Source organism: Corylus avellana, chromosome 1, assembly GCF_965113065.1.
Source record: "Corylus avellana chromosome 1, dhCorAvel1.hap1.2, whole genome shotgun sequence".
Taxonomy (NCBI): domain Eukaryota; kingdom Viridiplantae; phylum Streptophyta; class Magnoliopsida; order Fagales; family Betulaceae; genus Corylus; species Corylus avellana.
Genome location: NC_142490.1, coordinates 2,549,575 through 2,572,068, shown reverse-complemented (window position 1 = coordinate 2,572,068; position 22,494 = coordinate 2,549,575). Strand labels below are relative to the sequence as shown.

Below are 22,494 nucleotides of genomic sequence, written 5' to 3'. Positions count from 1 at the left end.
AAAGTCTAGAGATTTCATAAAATCTAATTACATAATAACATAGAGATCGTAAATTCTGATAATAAAATTACTACTAAAATGGGAAAAGAAATATTTTCTAAGACGACAAAATATCTAAAAATCGTGATCCATAGGGAAAACAATGAATTTTGGACCCGAAAACGGCGCTCACCAAGCATAGCTGGGTGGCTACGAAGTGCACGCCAAAAGAGCTTTATAGATTGGGGTCATATGAGCGATTCTAATCTTCATAGCAAAAGTTACACTCGATTTACTGCCATAAGTGCATAATTGCCACAATTATGTCTGATTTTATAGTCTTACTGTTCTTGCACTGATCTTCTCCAACAAGATATTCTAGCACCATTAATTCAATATCTGACAACCCCGCAGCTGCCGATCCTCCTGTGTCATAGTGCTATTGGTGAAAATGAGCAGCACCTCACAACTCCTATGACTTAGTGTCCCCTTCTGTTTTAGAATCTTGAGACCTACCGTGCTCCAAATATTCTTCTTCAATAGTTTCCTTGAGGATGAACAGCCTCTGTATAACCACAGGCTGAGTCAATTGTCTGGCTTCCCTAATGTCGGTTTCTTCCTTATTGAGATTGTATGCATCAAGCATGATCTTAATCCATTTGTGCAGCTCCTTGGGAGTTCTGCTCAACCAGAGAGAAAAATGAATAAATAAATCCAAAAAAGTAGGCCGAACAAAAAATCTGATTTCAGAAACTAACTTAAGGTTAGTACTGCAATGTAAAAAAGCAAGAAGCTCTATTACGTGTATAAAGCATAAGGCTCCTTGGCTTCACGTTCATCACCCGGGGAGAAAGCTGTTGCCAGTGCTGAGAATCGCTCTTCAGGATCTGTGATGTTCAGCAAATGCTTAAGTAGCTTTATTTCTTTTGGCTCAATGCTCTTAAGACTGCTCTTTGTGGCTTTATATAAACAATACATTATTTCTTTGACCTGAAATTACATGTCTAAGCTTAACAATACAAAACAAGGAAACACTCGAGCAAAGGAAGGCATACAAAAACAGTGCAATGAAAAAAAAAATTACAAAGCAAAGCTTGATTTTAAAGCATCAGGTTTCATGGGGTTCTAGATATTTTCTGTGTGACTTAATAACTTTATAATCAACGTCAAGCATCTAACCATCTCATAGATGCGGTTATAGCCTTTATTTGGGATCTGCAAAGCAAGAGGAAGCCAAGCCTCTCAAGGCACATGTCGTGCTTGCTAAATATGTAGACTCATCTGTCACACTAGAACTGCAAAATTTGGTTTGTTATCAAGGACATATCTGGGCAATGAAGTTGAAACCATTCCACTGTCTGCACGTAAATGGCAACACAAAACAAATAATTGGGTCCATCTGGGAAACCTAGACAAACTTTAAAATGGTTCTACTTGTCGTTTTCGCCATTCTATTCAGAAACATGCTACACGAACACTTTCAAATGAGCTAAATGTTTTGTTGGACAATGACCTTGTGACAGAGGGTGGACTACTTTAGTACCCAAATAAGAATTATGCTCATTAAGTTGTTTTGGTTTTCCGGGCATGTTCATTAAGTTTTTGCTCATATGCATAGAGTGCTATCCTATACTATCTAATCTACAAAATTTCGAAGGTTTTATGCTCTAGAATATATGACGTATTTTAAAAAATGTGCTCATCATTCATAATGATGAAACATATTTTAAAACCATCACTAATGTACCACAAATGTCACATTAAACTGGAAAAAAAAAAAAAAAAAATTGAGATACCAAGCAATCAAACATTATCTATTTTAGATGACAATTCATATTGAAGCCTTGTCCATCTTGCTTAGGCATTTTGTGACCCATTAATTAGTTGGGAAAGGGATCCCCATGGTCCACAAAGAGCAATTCCTCAGCTCAAGGTGGCCACTCCTACCTCATTTTTCATAGTTGTGGACTCCTTTGCTGAAGCCCAAGCACTATTTATCAACAGGATCAAGGAGGAATCAAGTTCCTTCGCCTTGGCAAGGCTTTTAATCTTCTCACATGCCACTTCCATTGATGGAGAGTTGAGGATATCATCAAATTTGGCCTGGGCAGCATCTAATGTATCCACATATTCCAGCGTATTATCATAAGCACTGACAGCAGACAGGCATCTGGTCCCCAGTCTAGCCACCGCTGCTCGACAAAATGGGACAATAATATAAGAGACATAAAACCAAGCTACATAAAAGTTCAGGAGAGACTTTTGTAAAGAATTCAAGCAGATTTATTTTAGGCGAGACAAAATCGAAGTTGCAGTATATTATAGCTTGTTTTCATTCTTGTCAGTGAAACCTCCTATGCATCATTCAACATCCTTATTGAACATAAGTGGAAGCCAATTAGCCAATTTGCTTCAACATTTTCATCCAAGGATAAAAAGGTTACCATCACGATCCTCCAAAGTGTCATAAGTCTGCGATAGTACATCGAGGTAGCTAAAAAATTCCCCCGTGAAGTCTTTGCGCCGACGTGTAACAATTGCATTAATATCAGTTGGGTTGTCTTGGATCTCCTTAAGAAGTTCACTATGTCCTTCCATTTCATCATCAATCTGCAATGCTCACTCCTGATGAAACAGAACAGGAAAAATACCTCTACACCCAAACGAGTATCTGTATATTTAATTATTAACCCTATGTTTGGTTGTTGATAAGGTAGCAAAATTAACAAAATTACAGTTTCAATCTTTTTTGATGAGTAAAATTACAGTCTTCAATCTGAAAACTCCACTGCATAGGGAACCAAGAAAACCAAAACTGCACCGAACCAAGTCTGATACAACCATTTGGTTAACTTGGGGGTAAGTTCCTCACTTTTATGGAAACTAAAGTAACATATAAAATCAGGTTCAAAATCTCTTTTTTCCTAAGCTTTTTTCAGCAACCAAACAAACTGCAAGTAAACAAAGTATAAGTACAAATACATGCAAAATATGCACATTGTTCTACCTTTTTAACCTTTCTTCCAAGTGAAATCAATTTCTGCTTCATAGTAGGATCGCTTTCCGCTTCTGCCCGCGAACGACACCGATTGTAGAAGGTTTCCCTATACTTCTTCCACTCCTCCCTGAACACCAAATACTTCCTCCATTCCTTTGTCTTGGGCTTCTCATTCAAAAATACCTCAATAATCTTGTCACAAAACTGAGTTATGGTGTAACCCTCTGCAAGCTCAACCTCTACTTGCTCTTCCACTTGAGCGGTGGCTATGTCACTGACTTGAACACCTGAGTACCATTCTTTTATTCTAAGAGACCCACAAAATGAACTAACAAAATCTATTGAGAACACCTGTAAAAACCCCACATTCGCAAAACACAGACACACTTCTGACTTTCCTTCAATTGCTTAGAAAACCTTGAAAGTAATACAAACCCAGTCATACTTTTTTATGCGTTATTCTGTTTTGGACTTCAAGAAAGTAACAAGATTTATAAGGAAAAAGCAAAGACAAGAAAAGAAAGATTCACAGACACCAAATAGTGGCAAGAAAGTGAGAGAAAAACAGCACAGCAAACAAAGAAAGTAATACTCACTGGTGATGGGTTCGAAATGGGCATTCTGGGATTTGAAACTGTGAATTGTTGTTCTACTCCTTTTGTCCTTGGACTTAAGGCTGTGTTTGGAGTGCGGGAAAAGGGAGGCAGAGAATATTGGGGGAATTGTAGGAGAGAGGAATTCAGTGAAAGGAAAGGAATTGATGTTTCTGGGGTTGAAGATAGAGGGTTTTGCTGCGGAGGTTGAGAGCTCCATACCCAATAAGCTGCTCATGCTTTGTTGTAAACCTGCATTGCTTTGCTTGAAGCAGAGTGCGAAAGGATAGCAAATGCTCTTCGCGTTTTCCTTTGAACAGTGTATACACGCTTCAAATCGGCGTCGTTTTAGCTTATTTTGTCGTATATGGTGTAATTTTTAAATACTTTATTTTAATTTTTCTAATCAAGGAGGTAAAAACCAGACATATTAACAATTTGATTCAATTTCTCTTGTTTAGAACATGTATTCCAAGACACATGATGTTAAATAGGCGAGATCTTTTACAAAGTTTAGGTTGGTAAAGTTAAAAACATAACTAAAATATGTAATTATCATTTATTAATGTTAAGATAGTTTTTTAAAATTGGATTAGAGGGATTTTTTTTTTCAACTCATTCTATTCAACTAACATATATCATGCGATTCGCACATCATTTTTTAGATTTACATGCTTAATTAAATAACAAATATGAGTTTAATAGATTCAAATTCTTCCGGCCTAATTTTATATATATATATATATATATATATACCCGTTAAGTGTTATATATGATAGCGCTTTGAGCTGTTACCCGTACGTATATAGGAGGATGAAGATCGATATACCCCATCCCAAACAAATGAAGCTTGCAACTATAACTACCGAATGCATGTGGTGGTCTAGTGGCGGTAAGCGGTAGGTTTTAGGGTCTAATTCTATGAAAAACGCTTGTAATTATTTTCACACCACATGCATGCTTGGTGTTCACAGGTGCTTTCGGTGGGCCGGGGTTAGATTATGTCATGGCTAAATCAATATGAGGGAGCGTCTACGAACTCCTCAGCTAGACTTATTTTGTCATTAATTTCCAACAAATGAGTGCTATTATGATCATGCTAAAATATGATCCACTCTATTTTAAATGTTGTAAAGATTTAAAGTTTATGCATCTAAATAATTAATATACATAATGTTACCCAATCACGCTCAGATAAAAAAACTACTCCGATAGTGTAGAACAACACATATGATCACTGTATGAGAGAGAGAGAGAGGGAGTGGCATAATATTGGCAAAAACATCATGAGTTGCATAATTATTTAAGGAATTAATAGCAAGGACGTCTTCTTGATTTGCATCTTGAAAGCTCCGTTCAGAAGGACGTATTATTTGTTACAAAAGTATATGATCTACGCGCCAATAATAACGCAATCTTTTTCTTTTTTTTTTTTTAATTTACTTCTAAGAATATATAATATACGTATTAACTTGATTAAAACTCAATTGATAGACCTTTAACCTTCAATTCAGCCTCTTTTTCTTCGGACAAGGGTTTTGAAAGAGTCTCTTATCCGTATAGAAAGGGCCCACTCAGACAGGGGCTCTTCTATGAAACTTTTTTATCCAAATCCTAACTTTGTAATTTGTACGGCCATGCTTATAATTTGTTAATCAAAGTTTTTTTTTTTTTTATTTGACATGTTTGCAAGGAAAAGAACGTTAATCAAGAAAAAAATAATAATCCTAATATATTAGAATAATATGTTTAATTATTAACAAAACTTGTGTCATTTCATAAACATTCTAAAGAGTGGGGAGGTTCCTAAATGGACGGTCCAATATATTTGCATGCTCGGCGAAAGTAAACGTACGTCCAAAAAAATGGGATAAAGCCGGGCAACTGGAGTGCTAAAATGCACCCACTTATGTCAAAACACAGACGAACGATGATGGAAACAAGAAAACATTTCTTCTTTCGAATCAAACGACTGGAAACGGATTCTTCAATGAAGACAGTCTCGCGTTCACTTTGGAATTATCTCCTCACCAGCTGTATCCTCCTCTCCGGATCCTCCTTTTAATTCCCTCCATCAGCTCCCATCCCCGAACTTGGGAGACCCCAAAAAGAGAAAAACAAAAATATATTAACACCAACAATAGTTTTCTCTCCATCTCCCTCTCTCTCTCTCTCTCTATGCCATAAAAAAGTTGTCAAAGAATTAAGTATATACGTACGGACAATATATCATTATCAATGGCTCGTACCAACAGCGATCGTCGCGAGACGGTGATCGACATAGGGAAGCCAGTTCACTTCACCGGCAGGCTTGAGTTTGCGAGCCTTACTTACACGGTGACGAAGAAGAAGAAGATTGAAAAGAAATGGCGGAAGCAAGAAGTAGCCTTGTTGAGTAGAATTACTGGGTATGCGCCCAAGGGGTGCATCACTGCAGTCATGGGTCCTAGCGGTGCAGGGAAGTCTACGTTCTTGGATGGATTGGCTGGGCGGATAGCGAGCGGGAGTCTTCAGGGGAGGGTGTCCATGGACGGCGCGGGGCTTGATTAAAAGCACTTCCGCATGTATCATGCAGGATGATAGGCTCTTCCCAATGCTTACTGTGTATGAGACTTTGATGTTTGCTGCTGATTTTCGGCTCGGGGCTATCTCAATGGCTGACAAGGCGTAACGTGTCGAAAAGCTCATCGACCAGCTTGGATTGTCAGTAAGTTCGTTTTCATCCCACTCCTGTATGTTTAACGTTTAAATTTTGTATTAGATTCGTGTCGAGTTTGTCTACCTACAATTAATCCTTATAAAACGTAGGAATAACTTTACTTTAAACTCCTGAATTATTACGCGATTTAATAAGTCCTCATAAACTTCAGAATCTCTCAATTTGAACCCTTGAACTTTCAATTGCAATTAATTTGAACCAATCCGTCAAATTTTAAACGTTAAAAGTGAGATAATAACGTTTATACTCTTGACTTTTTTATAAAATTTCAAATTTACCCTTAATTCTAAATTAAAAAAATAAATAAATAAAAAATGAAAATCATGGATATTTTGGTATTTTTAGATATTGCCGTTAAAAGTTAATGGTTAAATCTGACGGATGAGTTCAAATTGACTGCAATTGAAAGTTCAAGGGTTTAAATTGAGAGGTTTTGAAGTTTGAGAGACTTGTCAAATCGCGTGGTAATTCAAGAATTTAAAGTGAAGTTACCCCTAAAACTTATTTGGAACTGATCAACCTTGTTAAGTCTTGAATAAGTTATGAATATTTGTTAAATCACCACTTAATTCCTAATGAGAGAGAGACAAAATTCAAAATCAGGTATTTTATTCTAATATCATATTAAATTAGTATTTATTCCAAAGGCTTAAATGGATAGAAATGAATGAATTAATTTACATTTACATTCTAACATTATTCATATACGTGATTTAATTTTTTTTGGACTGTTTATGTTATAGTCATGTCGGAACACCTACATTAGGTGATGAGGGGACCAGAGGAGTGTCCGGTGGAGAGCGTCGCAGAGTCTCCATAGGTGTGGACATAATTCATGGACCATCATTGCTCTTCCTGGACGAGCCCACCTCGGGCCTAGACTCAACCAGCGCTCACAGCGTCATCGAAAAGGTGCACCACATTGCACGCTCAGGCAGCACCGTGATCCTCACAATCCACCAGCCCTCGTGGAGAATCCAGTTGCTGCTCGACCATCTCATAATCCTGGCACGTGGGCAGCTCATGTATCAAGGATCGCCCAAAGATGTCACCCGCCATTTGTTGCGGATGGGGTGGAAAGTCCCCAAGGGAGAGAACTCAATAGAGCACTTGATCGATGTAATACAAGAGTATGATCAATCTGAACTTGGCGTCGAGGTACTAACTGAATTTGCACGTACCGGTTTGAAGCCGCTGGCATTGGCAGAGGAGGATCTATCACTATTGGTTTCAACTATCGCATCGTCGCCTACTCCGTCGCGTCTCGGCAGTCATCTCGCGGAAGGGAGTCAAAAGAAGGGAAAGTCCAGAAAGCCACAAACTAATGCTTATGACGATTATGATCACAGTTTGAGAATCCCTTATAATTCAAGGTCATTGGCTAGTAGCGACCATGGAGTCATGCAATTACTGAGGCTTACACCTTCCCGGACAAGTCAAAAAGGGCCAATCTCAATAAGGTAAAGAACACAAGTTCTAAATTTAGGGATGGCAATTTTACTATTAGGATTTTGTATACTCATATTCATGTCAATCTCGAGTCAACCCGCTACATGTCAAGTCAAACAGGTCATTCTTTTATGGGTTAGATACCTTATTCACCCATGTGGTTTAACTTCTTTATTTTTTAACCTCTAAGATTTACTTTTTATCACAGGAGGTCTCTCTGGTTTGCCTAAAGACGGAGATGATTCCTCCGCAAAAATTGGACAGAATTTTGATAGAGAGACCATCCCCGTCTTTAGGCAAACCAGAGGGACCTTCTTCGATAAAAAGTAAACTCTAAGGGTCAAAAAATAAAGAAGTTAAACCGCAAGGGTGAATAAAGTATTTAACCCTTCTTTTATTTGATTTAGTTTTTAAATCACGGGTTCAATCGGACCAATTTATTAAATGTGTTATACGGATCGAATCAACCCAATACGACCTGTTTATTAAACAGGTCATGTCATGTCATTTGCTTGAGTCGTATCAAAAACTTATTCAAAGTTCACGAGTCTAATCCGTTTAACTAAACATTTCCCTTAACGGATTGGTTGACCCTACAAGCCAACCCAGTTTGCGAGCCCAATATTTTTCATATTTTACCATATTCAAATTCTTCTTTGATTACATTTGCTCTCTCTCTCTCTCTCTCTCTCTTTGTGACACCCGGCATTTATGAATACTCGAGCGAAATCCTGCCGAGGTCCCCGACACCTCATAGCAGTGAGTACACCGTCAATGAAAATGACTATCTCACCCCTGATAATGCTCCGAAGAACTCCATGGCGCACAAGCATCTGGGCCCGAAGTTTGTGAATTCATTCTTCTCCGAGACTCTCATACTCATGTGCCGGAACTTCAAGAACATCCATCGCACACCGGAGCTTTTCCTCTCAAGACTCGTCGTCCTCACCATAATGGGTTTCATGATGGCCACCATGTTCATCAAACCCAAACAAGACTCACAAGGAATCACAAACCGCATCAGCTTCTTCATCTTCACCGTTTGCCTCTTCTTCTTCTCTTCAAACGACGCAGTCCCGGCCTTCATCCAAGAGCGCTTAATTTTCGTCCGGGAGTCTTCCCACAACGCCTACAGAGCCTCGTCGTACACCATTGCCGGTCTCGTCACTTACCTTCCTTTTCTTGCCCTTCAGGCCGCCGTCTACGCCGCCATTGTTTGGAAAGCTCTGGAGCTCCGAGGCCCGTTCTTATATTTCTTGATCTTTCTCTACGTTTCCCTTCTTTCAACAAACTCGTTTGTGGTGTTCGTCAGCTCGGTGGTGCCGAACTATATATTGGGTTATGCGGCGGTGATTGCTTTCACCGCCCTCTTCTTCCTGTTCTGCAGCTACTTCTTGAATAGCCACGACATTCCCAAGTACTGGAAATGGATGAACACGATTTCCACAATGACGTATCCGTATGAAGGGCTGTTGATGAACCAATATTCGACGAATCATACTTTTGGAATCAACCCCGCCGACAGCTACAACATAATAGGGTTCCAAATTTTGAAAAGCCTTGAAATCGATCCTGCTGCCGAGGAATCGAAGAAGTGGGAATTAGTGCTCATGATGTTGGGTTGGGCTGTTCTATATAGGATTTTGTTTTACGTGATTCTACGTTTTGGGTCCAAGAACCAGAGGAAGTAGAAGAAGATGTAATTGATATTTGCTTAATTTGGAAGCATATTGTTGTAATTGTCTTTCCAAAACTCAACTGTTTAATATGTTTCTTCTTTTTCCGTATTATCTCTGGTTGTGTTTGTAAATTGCGAGGATTTATTGTTGAATGTAACATCAGTGACTCTGGAGATCAAAAACCAAAATTTGTTGCAAATTGTCCTGCTTTTCTATTGATATCAATGAAATGGTGCCCGATTTTGAAGGCAAAAAAATCTTGATGCAATATGATTTAGTGGGCTGCAGCGAAGAACATCAATAAGCAGCGGATATATATTTATAAATCTTAAAACTATCAAGTAATCAAAGAAATCTTTTTAAAACAATGGATACTATATAAGGTTTAAGGAAAAAACACGAAACTCAACTCTGAGTATTCTTATTCATCAAAATCAATAATAAACAACAACTTATTTTCTATGGAGGTTATAAGCATATATTTATAGCATCAAACCCAAAACCTAATAAAATATGACATAAATACCTTCTAAACCCTAAACCTAATAAAATAACGAAATAAAGACTCTCAAAACTCTAACTCTAACCCTAATAAAACAACATAAAGTCAGCTAGAAAATAATAAAATGCAAAAAAATCGGTAATCATATTCTTGACATTCATTTAACATACTTATTTAATTCGTATGTCAACGACCGAAAAAGAAAGAAAGTGTTAACTGCATAAAATATGTAATATCAACTAATGTAAAACGAGTGTGAAGAATATTCATCATTACTCTGCACATCTTTGTGCCTCTTGCACACTTGAAATTCGTTATCTCAAAAGCATGTTTAATTAGTGTTTATGATTGTTAAGTGTGCTTGCTTACTGGCTAGATGAGAGTACCGAGCTTTATAAATGATTTTAATAAGCTACAATTGTAATTTAACTGATTCTCAAAAAATAAAAAAATAAAAATTGTAATTTAATTGATCAAATTTAAAGTGATAATATATAACTCAAATGTAATTAGCGGAGCCAGCTTAATTAGTTTCATTATTATCACCATTACTAACAAAAATTAATAGCAGAAAGAAAACAAAACTTAATTAGATTAGAGTGAAAAATGTTGTGCATGACTTTACTTATTCGATAATATACCACAATTAACAAAATCGAAAAATAAGTAAAAATAAAAAATAAGATCGAATAAAGGCCGATGCAAAAGTTTTTGGCCTATATGTTGTAAAGGAGTAGTGACAAATTTTGATGCTTTGAATATGCCAATGACTTGTTGTAAGCATCAATTTGCTTGTTGCTGTTGGGGCAGGCCCAGTTTTATTAAACAATACATATATTCTTTTGAGAAATGATATCTTCACGCAACAAAATGTTTCTTTCGTACTACCCACTCTACGAATAGATGTAGAAATTAATTGACAAAGACCACCCAACCCATGTACTCACAAAAAAAATAAATAAAAAGACCACCCAATCCAACCCACGACTTGATTTTGTTTTTCATTATATATATATTAAAAGGAAAAATGAAAAAAAAGAAAATTACCCCAATGACCTTTTAGCTTCTTCTTATTGGATGTTCATTCGCAAAGGCATCTTTACTTAGGGTATGTTTGAAATTGAGTTTGAGGGATTTAAAAGTATTTTTAACGCTCAAAAAATTTGTTTGAAGAAAAAAGTATTCATTTGGTAAAAAATTTAAAAGCACTTTTAAGGGTTCAAAAAGCTTAAAAATGACCAAAACGCATTTTTGACAAAAGCTTAAAAATAAAGCCTTTACCCATAAACTCTTTTTAACTTAAAAACTTTATTTCCCAAACGCAATCTCAAACAGACTCTTAATCTACATGATTTTACTTGTTTGGCAATGTTTAGAATTATGAGCTGACCAAAATGCCCTTGATTGTGTCTTGTATGACTGAAAACACACAAGGACATCACCGTCAACTTTCTTTTTCAAATAAATGAGATGGTACCATAACAAATACAACCCAAAACAGTATAAAAAAAAACACACACACACGGGCTGTCAAAAAATGGAGGCCTCAAAACATTTGCAAATGAGATGTTTTTCACTAGCGTTCCTTGGTCAAGTTTGTCGAGTTTATCTTCTAAAATTTTGAACTATTCATTTAAAATGAACGGCTCATATTGAAGTTGTTTCACCCCATACAATACCATAAGTTTTGTAGCCATAGAAAGACCATATATATAATATCTCATTACAAAAATTTTAACATTTAACGACATTTAAATAGTGACGTTTTTAGAAAACACCACTAAAATGCAATTTTTTTTTTTAATTACTGTTTAAACGTCACTATTTATAAATAGTGACGTTTGAATAATGTTACTATTCACGCGCGAATGGCGAAGGATTCAACTCTGCACAATGGGATTATAGATAAGTAAAGGATTCAACTTGTAGCCAATAATATTAATACTAGTTCAACGTGATCAAGCAATTAAGCATAATGAAAAGAATTAAAGACTATTCAGCACAATTAACTTGGGTATTTTTCAAGAACATATCTTTCAGCTTTGTATAGCACGAAGCTTCCTAGACATATATAATATAATAACTTTGGAAAGATTGAATAAAAGAAAAAATGGCTTGGACAATGTAAAGGGATTGACCCACATGATTTAGCTAAATGGGCCGCTTCCAATCTTGTTTTTGAAAGCATTCCCACAAGATCTCTCATTCTTTCTTCCATTTGGATCAAGAGTGATAAAGATCCTTCCCTGTAGCATTTTTTTCCCTTATTCAATTAAAAAAAAAAAAAGGGGATTGACCAAGTAAAACGTGCGCATATATCAGGAATATCACCATCTTTGTAATTAGCTGTAAAACAGAACAGGGCAAATAGTGACCACTTTTCAATCAAGATTACAACTCATCCTATTATTTTTAAAAATTAGTGGAAATTGACAGTCTAAACGTGTTTATTGGTAAGGTAATTCTTTTCATTAGTTGGATATTTAGCGACTCTCTTGCCTTTGCTAAATTCACATTAATTAATTAACCCACTTGAGATTTTTAATAACTGGAAAAATGTTATTATACAGCCCCCTCCAAGACATCTGATAAAATTTGATTTATTATATTCCTTGAGATGGTTAATGGGGCTGCTAAAAATATTGCCAGGATTTTTTTTCCCTCTCTCAGAGCAAACATGAAAAAGAGTAGTAGAAAACACACTTACGGTTGTTAAAATATTTATTAATTAATTAAATAATTGTTTTTTTTTTAATTTGTTTTTTTACTAATTTAAGCTTTTCAAACCCCCCCCCCCCCCCCTCCGCCCCAAAAAAAAAGAAAGAAAAAAAGAAGAAGCTTTTAAGATAATTGTTGATATGTGTCAATTCGTGATTGGAGACCGGAGAGTGTTAAATTTTTATTAGTGGCAAACGTGTAAATATTTTGTAAAAGAGTTGTAAGTGTATCATTATTAATATACAATATAATTCAGCACAATTATTCCGAATACACCACATTTCTAGACAATTCTCTAATATTTATACATTTGTATCTTCTACTAAGTACTATTAAGGGCATGTTGTACTTAGAGTGCGTTTGACCCCACGATTTTGTAGGTCATATGCGTGTTTTTAAAAATAATCGCCAAAAGTTTCCAATTTGGGAGTGTATTTGGAAAAAAAAAATTGACAATTTAAAAACGTATTAAAACTCGAACCACAATTTTACCAAATACTTTATTGTGCTTTTAAAATCGCCTTTTGCGTTTTAAAAACGATATATTTTTCCGAGTTTTCTAATGCTTGGTTTGGAATTTTGGTGGCACATAACATATTGGCTAGGTTGGGGATTCATACATTCTATACAAGGAAAAAAAGCAAACATTAAAAAAGATTACATATACACAACTCAATTTGTAAAATATCCGTAGGATATATAATATGCATGACAGTTGGTTGAAAACAATTTTTGAGAGTCCAATGGATTTTTAAACAGAATTACCGAATTATATATCAATATATCAAGATAATTTTGTACCTTTTTTTGTTAAGTAAATTGAAGAGGGACACTTAAAAAACAATATATTTAGACATAACTGCCCCAAAACCTACTTCAAAAGTAACATTCTTAAATTCATCACCCCCTGAACTATATTAAATAGATGTATTAATTAATTATAAAGATTCTTGTACGTTAACGTTGACGCAGCAATATATCCAAATGTAATTATTAGTAAGACTTGCTTCATAAGCAAGAGAGTGACTCACTGATCTTAATTAATTCCCCTTTTTACTGAAAATTACAACTATTTCTAAACCATTAATATATGTCAAAATATATATATATATATATATATATATATATATATATATCTATTGATTTAATTAGAGAAGCCAAACCCATTTCCATGAAGTTTCAAGCATGGTAAACAGACAAAGAGAGGGACGAAGGTGGACCAATGAAGGTTGCTCCACCTAATTATTTTAAAACAAATTAGTTAAATAGAGTCATGACCCCAACCAACAAAAGAAAACAACAATTATAATATCTCAAATTAAATTAATTAAACAATTACAGTGATAATCAAATTTGAATTATTCTAAATCAAGCTCTTTCATCATCTTCCTAGCTTCCCCCTATTCTCCAATGATTCCAACATTTGAAGTCAAACCCCCCATGTTGTTCTTTAGTAACCTTCTTGTGATGCTCTTTTGTCTTGGCAGCTCTAGATGATGATGCTTCTTTTGTAAAGAGCTTTCTTTGTGTACGTTAGAATGTTGTCTTCTCTGTGAGTTATAGGAATTCTTCATGGATTTCCAAAAGATTTTGTTGGTGGTTAGTGGAAGTTGAAAACTTATTCAGTTGGTCTGGACATGAGCTTGATGATCCAATGGGGAAGCTTCCATACAATATAAGATGATGATGGAGGGATCGGATAATTGGATTTTGAGACTGCAGGTTGAGTGGTTTTTCCTTTGCTTCTTCATACTTGTTCGATCAACTTGTGGACAAGAAGGTTAGTATATGTATTTGTATACATTTTTCTTTATTAGATCATCAATGGTATGATAATGACTACTAATTTGTTGAGAAGGTTTAATATTTTTATTAGATCATCCAGTTTTGATATAATTAAATACCTTAAGATCTGGGTTAAGAATCTATGTTGAGAGGGAAAATGATCCATCTCTTACTAATAATTAAGCTATACAAAAGTTCATATATATATAACATTTTGCAAGTCAAACTAATTAACTGCAAAAATTGTGACACTTAAAATCATTTTGAAGAGATTAACAACTGAATTAAGGATTATGCAAAGTCATGAGCTCAAGGTAATTGGCTAAATCCATGTGATAATGATTTTGATTATTATAAACGCAGATTCACTAGGCAAAGATGGGGAACTACTTTTAGAAGAAATCTACTTGCATATTTCAGTTGTGTCTAAGATGGATCATCTTAACACGCTGCATGCCCTAAACCACCCTGCCCTCATCACCAACCAGGGGATCTCCTCCATCATTTCCTACACACGATCTTCATTTTTTCAGTTTCCTCTAAACGGGAAGTTAGGAAAGTTAACAAAAGTGTTAATTTCTATGCTCCATCACCATATGGCAAAATGAACCGTCTTCATTTTCACGTCTCACCAGCTCCGCCTGTCTATCCTCATCGACAAGGAGAAGGATCACCCTAGATCTTTGCTTGTTCTTTGCTTGCTTTCCAAAAAAAAAAAAAAAAAAGGAAAAAAAAAAAGATGATCTAAACAAAGACTAGTTACAATATTTGACCTGAAGTGATTTTTGTTAAAATTGCTTTTATGTGCTAATTCATGCATGCTAACCTAAAAATACAAATAATTAAATCTTTCTAATGTAATTTCATGCAGAATTTGTGAGCTTAGCATGCTGTGCTGATTCAAACTTCACGGACCAAAACACCACTATAAATTGGAAACCAGATGATAGCTGGTTCCCTAACAGAGCAGGTTGCCTATATGAAGTGAAAGAAGCACTGAGCAAACATGAGGACTATGGTAGAGCCCGAATATTCGACATAGATTCAGGGAAGAGATGTTATAGATTAACAATTACTAAGGAGCAAGATTATCTAGTAAGGGGTACATTTCTTTTTGGTGATTCACTGAGGACAACTTTGGACACTTCCTTTGATGTTTTGGTCGGTGTTACCGGAATAAGCCAAGTAAACTCGTCGGAGGACTCAGAAGTGGAGGGGATTTTTAGAGCTACTAAGGACCATATAGACTTCTGCTTAGAGAAGGTGCAGGGAGATCCTTACATTTCAAAACTTGAACTAAGGCCTCTGCAAAATTTGAACTATCTGCTGGGCTTTCCTTCTACAACTGTTCTTAAAAGCATTTGTAGAATTGATGTGGGGAACACAGAAGGGAACATCAGGTATGCTTCTACTCTCTTTGAAGCTAATATATAAATAAAAATGAGAAAATGGATCATCTTAAATGGCTCTGATATAATACGAGCAAGAGTAAAAAGATAAACAATAATGTTAGAAATCACACTTTTACCCTTTTTCTTTCTTTAAAGATTGTAACTTGGTTGGAGTATTAGAGAATTATTCGAGTAGAAAAATCATGGGTATTATTGTCCTAATAAGTTGTCAAATATTGAATAGAAAGATTTAAGGATTTAGAACAACTTTTTGATAAGTTGAACAAATACTGAATGGAAAAATCAAAGGATTGATTCTATGATTTCCTTCATTAATTAATTAAAACACTTTCCATATATGTATGATATTGTCTTATATCTTAAACCTGACACAAGAACCCACATAAATGGCCATCTTCATCTCTTCCTCCTCATAATCTTGTTTAAGGGAGCCAGTTTTTGTCCTTGCCTCCTAATATAAAAGGCAACTCACATTTCTTTATGCTTATTTATATATTGTTATTATATTGTGGTAGCACATGGCGAGCAATGCACCTAAGAATAGTTGACAAAGCAAACAAAAGTCTGATAGAGATCGATCAATTTTGCTCTACAGTAACTATCAGAGAAATTTTGAGGCTTATTTGTCTAAACAAGTCTTTGACAGTCCAGTCACCTATTCGGGCAGATATCCCAATAGAGCCATGAGATTCTCATTTGCTAACGATTCGGACAGTTGAGAATCCAAATACCAAAAAGTTACAAATCACCCTCAAATTCGCTTTAATTGAAGAAACACCTAAGCAAATGCTCAGCTCACATGCCCATGTTTGACATTTGCAAAATCTCAGGTACCCATTGGACAAAAGCGACAGAATATGGAAACCAGATACAAATTCAATGGCCAATGGATCAATACTCTCTGCCAACCTTTCCAACTACAGTGCTAACAAAGTGACACCACCTCTAGATGTCCTTCAAACAGCTCTATACCATTCTGAGCTATTGGAGTTCCAAGAATCCCTCGACCAAAGGGACTATGAGTACCGTGTGTTTCTCTACTTCTTTGAGCTCAATGGGACTTCTAGACCTGGGGATAGGGTGTTTGATATTTACATTAACAATGAGAAAGTAAAGGGAAATTTTGATATATTGGCAAATGGGTCCAAGTACAAAGAGGTTGTTATGGATGTTAGAGCTAATGGGTCTCTTGATTTGAGCTTGATCAAGGCCTTTGGGTCTCTGTTTGGGCCCATTTGCAATGCCTATGAGATCTTGCAGGTGCAAGAGATCAATCAAAGCTATGGTAAGTTCGATTTACAGGTGCAGCAGACTGACGAAAAAGATGGTGAGTTCAATTTGATACATTTTATGCTTTGTTCTTTTGTGGGGATTGGACAGTCATAAAAGCTATTGTCTTTCTTCAGTGGAAGTGGCTTGGAGGGTGAGGAATGAGTTGTTGGTGTCTAACCAAGCGAATGAAGTGTTGGAGAGTTGGTCTGGAGACCCATGTCTTCCAAATCCCTGGAAGGGTTTGGCTTGTGCGCTCTCTAATGGTTCAGCTATCATCACCAGTCTGTAAGTTCTTCTGTTCTTAAAAAAAATTAAAAAAAATTAAAAAAAAAAAAAAAAAAAAAAAAGGGTCTTCTGTTCTTTTTATTCTTCTTCCCAGATGGGGTATTCAATTCCATGTGCTTCTGTTCAATATCACACTTTCTTCCAGGAATCTTTCTTCAACGAACCTTCAAGGGTCAATCCCTCACAACATCACTCAACTGGCCAACATAGAAACACTGTATGTTTCACACTGCTGTCTTCTATTGAGTTGCTAGTGTCGTTTTGTCTTTTTTTTTTTTTTTTTTTTTTTTTTTTCTAATTGATTAAGGAAAGGGTTACAGGAAAGGATCCTTTCCACTCCTGATCCAAAAGGAAGAAAGAGAGGACGATCCTAAAAACGAAAAAGGGGTGGGCTCCCCCACAATAGACCCAAAACAAACTAAAGCAGTGTGGAAATAAATACAAAACGTAGGAAATGGGACAAACAAGTGCCCCGGTCCTCTCAAGGGGCCGCACAAGGCGGTTTCAGATGCAAAAGGGGCACAGATTAAGGCGAACCTATCTGAACCCCCACTAGTAACCAGCAACAACCGCCAAAAGGAGGTTGAAGTGATAAAAGCACTGCTAGAGTCCGTACCAAGGACTGTTGTAAAGAGAGGAACCACCACAAATTCAGTTACAGAAGTCTCCACTAAACAAATAAACCAATAAAAAGCTAGGAGACAGCAACCCACAAACCTCAAAAACAACAAAAAACGACAATACATAAAAACAACAGGAAAACAACCACAAAAAGACCAGAAAACAGTAACAACGGCCAGGGAACGAAGAAAGGCGAGCACTGACAGGCGCGTGGTTGGACTATGATTTTTTAAAATATATTGATGTAATTTTTTTATGATATGTAGGAATCTGAGCTCCAATCATTTCAATGGCAGTATCCCAGAGTTTCCTTATTCCTCCATGTTGATATCAGTGTAATTTACCCTTCTTTTTAATTACTAGATTCGAGATGGTATAATGAGTAACTTCCATAGAAGTACTGCACATGGGAAATATCATGTTTCTTTTGTTGATTGATTTACGATGACTAACAGGGATATCAGCCACAATTATCTTGCGGGGTCACTTCCAGAATCTCTAATCTCACTGCCACATTTGCAATCATTGTAAGTTTTAAACCGAAGGCCTTCCTGTTTAAAATAAGGAAGCCCTTCATTTTTTTCCATTAAAAATGCTTGCCAAATCTAGTTGTATTTCTTCTCCCTTGGCCTGATTGATTAAACTATGTGCTTGCTCCAGATATTTCGGCTGCAATCAGTATCTAGACAAAGAACGTCAATCCAGCTTCAACAGCACAATACGTACAGAGTATGAATTCTGTTACCTATGAACTGGAACAATTATGTTTATAAGAAACAGAAAAATCAAGATTCTGAGATGTTAAATCTATTTTTCAGCAATGGAAGATGTGATTCAAATGAATCAACACATTCGCCACTACGCGTCGGTGTCATTGCCACTGTTGCATGTGGATCATTCCTATTAACCGTTACAGTCGGAATCATTTTTGTTTGTGTTTATAGACGAAAATCAATGTCTGGAGGAAGATTTGATGGGAAAGGACTCCAAATGACTAATAGTGAGTGTGCTGATCTTTTCTCCGCTAATTGATATCTGAAATCTTGTTGGAAGCATATACATGAAGGCATGAAAAAGGGTCTACTGCATATATGAAAATCTTATCCTCTAAATAATACATAAATGAAAGCCTTATCCTCTTTGTATGAATCATGGAGGCATGGGCATGGATGAGAATAACAAAATCCCATCTAACACCCAAGCAGATGACTAGAAACTAATAGATTCATACTATGTTTACATTGTTCACTCAAGAGTATAGATAATAGAAAATGTCACTCAGGCAAGCACATAATTTAGGTTGTCCACCTAGTTGAGCTCAGTTTCAACTGTTGTGGATGATGTTTTTTTCTCACAAAAAAATGATTCTCCTAAAATATGCAGATGTACTTATCATTCGATCCAGCAAAGAAGATGTCAGTATAAAGTCGATAACTATTGAGAGGTTTACTCTAGAATACATAGAGACAGTCACCGAGAACTACAAAACCTTGATAGGTGAAGGAGGCTTTGGGTCTGTTTACCGTGGTATTCTATCTGATGGCCGGGAAGTGGCCGTAAAGGTTCGGTCAGCAACATCAACTCAGGGGACTCGGGAATTCGACAATGAGGTAAGAAATATGGATCCAACCGAATCTTCAATTATGACTTCTTCTTAGTTTTTTGGTCAAATTATGAATTTACTCTTGATAATGTTTTGACAGGTACAGCTGCTTTCACAAATTCGGTATGAGAACCTGGTGCCTCTTCTTGGTCACTGCTCACAAAATGACCAACAAATTCTTGTTTATCCTTTTATGTCTAATGGCTCTCTACAAGATCGCCTCTATGGTATATATCACATCATTCGTTCTTCTGGCTAGTATCAATACATACATTAATGTCTAATCACCAGTTTCTTCACAGGGGAATCAGCAAAAAGAAAAACTCTGGACTGGCCAACCAGACTTTCTATTGCCCTTGGTGCTGCTAGAGGCAAGTAAAATGGGTTATTCAGTTTTTATTGTTTTCTTGTTCTAAATTACGAGAAAGTAAAGGGAAGATGCAAAGGAAATCTTAATGTTCGGAAAAGCCATGGAAAACTAGATCACAAGATTTGCTACATGCTGCTATATCTACACTACCTATTCTGAACTACCAATCCATTATGTCTGTGGAAAGTGTAGTCTATCATAGATGACAATGAAATTTCTGATTTACTGACTACTAAAAATTGCTTCAGTTGATTGTCTTTTGTTTGGTTGTTTTGGTTGTTCCACCTCTTTTTAATTTTCTCTGCTTTTTTTTCCCCTAATACCAGCATGTTTGAATGAGTGTTTTTCGTTATTCAGGTTTGATGTCTCTTCACACGTTTACTGAGGGATGCATAATACATAGGGATGTGAAATCAAGCAATATACTTTTGGATCATAGCATGTCCGCCAAGGTTGCAGACTTTGGTTTCTCAAAATATGCTCCTCAGGAAGGAGACAGTTGTGCTTCTTTGGAAGTGAGAGGGACAGCTGGTTACCTAGATCCAGAGTAACTCTCAATGTTTCTTAGGCCTGTTCTGATTTGAAATATTCAAACGTCTTTCTGTCACTTTTAGCAACAGATTTGGTTTTACTTAATCTTTTTCATAAATTTATGCATATAGAGGTTCTTTTAGAATCATAAGTAGATTGTAACTGCCCTAGAATCCAAAGTTTTTCCATCTAACTTGAAGTTGGTTTTATGTATAAGAGAGTGCAACTATAACCATATGAAATTTAACCACGGCAGTGTGTTTTTAATCTATCATTCAGGTACTATTCTACGCAGCGCTTATCTGATAAAAGTGATGTCTTCAGCTTTGGTGTGGTTTTACTTGAAATTGTAACTGGTCGGGAGCCTCTCAACATACATAGACCACGCAACGAATGGAGCTTGGTTGAATGGGTATGGTCCAATTTCATGTTCTCTAGCTTCTAAGAATTTGATATTATAATCCTGCTCTTTTAGGTGTCACATGAATCAATGACTTGCGACGCATTAAATCATCAATTATTTCAAAAGCTTAAGCTAATAGGAAATGATAAAATTTAATCAATTAATTAATATGTTATTCCCATGACGTGTGGACTCAAACTCTCCATCAATAAGTAAAGCTCAACATGTGGAACAACAATTACCTAAAGATCAGTAACTGCATGGAGTTTCTACTACACATGTAACCCCCAAGATCAAAAATATCCTAGTGAGGACTAAATCTAATAGTGGAACAACTTTGCATGCAGGCCAAACCCTATATTAGAGACTCAAAGATTGATGAAATCGTGGATCCTAGCATCAAGGGTGGGTACCTTGCAGAGGCAATGTGGAGAGTAGTGGAGGTGGCTTTGACATGTATTGAGCCTTATGCTGCTTATCGACCATCCATGGTTGACATACTCCGGGAGCTTGACGAAGCTTTGATTATAGAAACCAATGCATCTGAATACATGAGGTCCATAGACAGCATGGGAACTTCCTCTAATCGCTTCTCTATCGTCATGGAAAAAAAGATTGCTGTCACCTCCTCATCATCTCCATCGGAGCCGTCGCCTCTTATGCCACAATGCCCGTCTCCTCCACAGCCAAGATAGTAAAATGGGTGAATGTGATGTTTCATCAATATGTGAAAGATGGAACTTCTTTTTTCTTCTTTCCCTTTTTCAGTTAGGAATTGACAAGTGAATGATGATGGTTCTAGGCACATAGTATGCTAAAGATAAAAGAGAAGTTCTATTCGACACTACTACTCTTTTTGAGATTATGTATCTTGCTGTTTATTCAATTTTCTTTAGGTTATAAAATTCCGGGCATTCAATTTATGCCAAAATGCTATTGAACCATATACTATGGACAATGTATTGCATCATTTTCCCTTTACAACTTGGAATTCAGAATAACTTGCCAAAATCAAATGTGTGCTCATCTTGGGACTTGGGAATTGAGAAAACTCTTTTTATGAGACATTATATGAAATGTGATTTACAAAAGAATCTATATGTACATATGCATACATGCATATATGAGATAAGGGGGGTCGTCCACAGCTGTTTATTGAGCTGGTGGATGAGGTTAGGCATCAGATGCTCCACAGAGAAAATACCCTCTTAGAAATTAAAAGTAATCCACAAAATTGTGACAAGTTGAAATTGCAATTTGCATTATCCATGACCATTAACGAGAGTGTTTTGTGAAGGAAGAGTTTTATCCCTTAACTAGGCGGCCATGTTTACAAAAATGATGCAGACATATAGGCTTTTCAGCAACTTGTCATCATGAAGGTTGTTGGTAAACTTTAATTAGATGAATCAGATTCATCAATAATCTGCATGCGTGAAACTTGATGGCTCATAACAAAGGAATTTCAAACCAAGTTCAAAGGGCCCTTAAATCTAAGTCAGAAGTAGATCAAATTAGCTATAGCTTCCCATACAAGAAAATTCCATTAGCAATGAAATGATCCATGAACAAAAG

General features: G+C 36.2%; 2 protein-coding genes and 1 pseudogene across 2 annotated transcripts; 2 read left to right on the top strand and 1 right to left on the bottom strand.

The window, feature by feature from the left end:
- Positions 1-259: 259 nt before the first annotated feature.
- Positions 260-3,848, bottom strand: LOC132168484 (endoribonuclease E-like protein). Its single transcript, XM_088518474.1, has 6 exons — positions 3,574-3,848; positions 2,987-3,264; positions 2,424-2,589; positions 1,927-2,171; positions 782-969; positions 260-659 (listed from the first exon to the last, which is right to left on the bottom strand). Exons 1-6 carry the CDS (start codon positions 3,806-3,808, stop codon positions 452-454), a joined length of 1,320 nt encoding a protein of 439 aa, XP_088374600.1. The 5' UTR covers positions 3,809-3,848; the 3' UTR covers positions 260-451.
- A 1,960-nt stretch (positions 3,849-5,808) lies between these two features.
- Positions 5,809-9,429, top strand: LOC132168483 (ABC transporter G family member STR2-like; annotated as a pseudogene).
- Positions 9,430-14,320: 4,891 nt separating this feature from the next.
- Positions 14,321-21,908, top strand: LOC132172529 (nodulation receptor kinase). The gene is made up of 15 exons (XM_059584044.2): positions 14,321-14,417; positions 15,294-15,822; positions 16,665-17,161; positions 17,241-17,391; positions 17,537-17,608; positions 18,279-18,347; positions 18,468-18,539; positions 18,673-18,741; positions 18,831-19,012; positions 19,396-19,622; positions 19,716-19,842; positions 19,918-19,986; positions 20,343-20,532; positions 20,796-20,928; positions 21,267-21,908. The coding sequence occupies exons 1-15, from the start codon at positions 14,321-14,323 to the stop codon at positions 21,612-21,614; spliced, it is 2,832 nt and encodes a 943-aa protein (XP_059440027.2). The 3' UTR covers positions 21,615-21,908.
- The last annotated feature ends 586 nt before the right edge of the window (positions 21,909-22,494 follow it).

Coding starts and splice junctions, on each gene's coding strand:
- LOC132168484 (XM_088518474.1), bottom strand. CDS start 3,808: ATGAGCAGCTTATTGGGTATGGAGCTCTCAACCTCCGCAGCAAAACCC. Junction 2,590..2,986: donor TTGGAAGAAAGGTTAAAAAG/GTAGAACAATGT, acceptor TGAGCATTGCAG/ATTGATGATGAAATGGAAGG. Junction 660..781: donor GAGCCTTATGCTTTATACAC/GTAATAGAGCTT, acceptor CTGGTTGAGCAG/AACTCCCAAGGAGCTGCACA.
- LOC132172529 (XM_059584044.2), top strand. CDS start 14,321: ATGATGGAGGGATCGGATAATTGGATTTTGAGACTGCAGGTTGAGTGG. Junction 19,013..19,395: donor AGGACTCCAAATGACTAATA/GTGAGTGTGCTG, acceptor TAAAATATGCAG/ATGTACTTATCATTCGATCC. Junction 19,987..20,342: donor TGCCCTTGGTGCTGCTAGAG/GCAAGTAAAATG, acceptor TTCGTTATTCAG/GTTTGATGTCTCTTCACACG.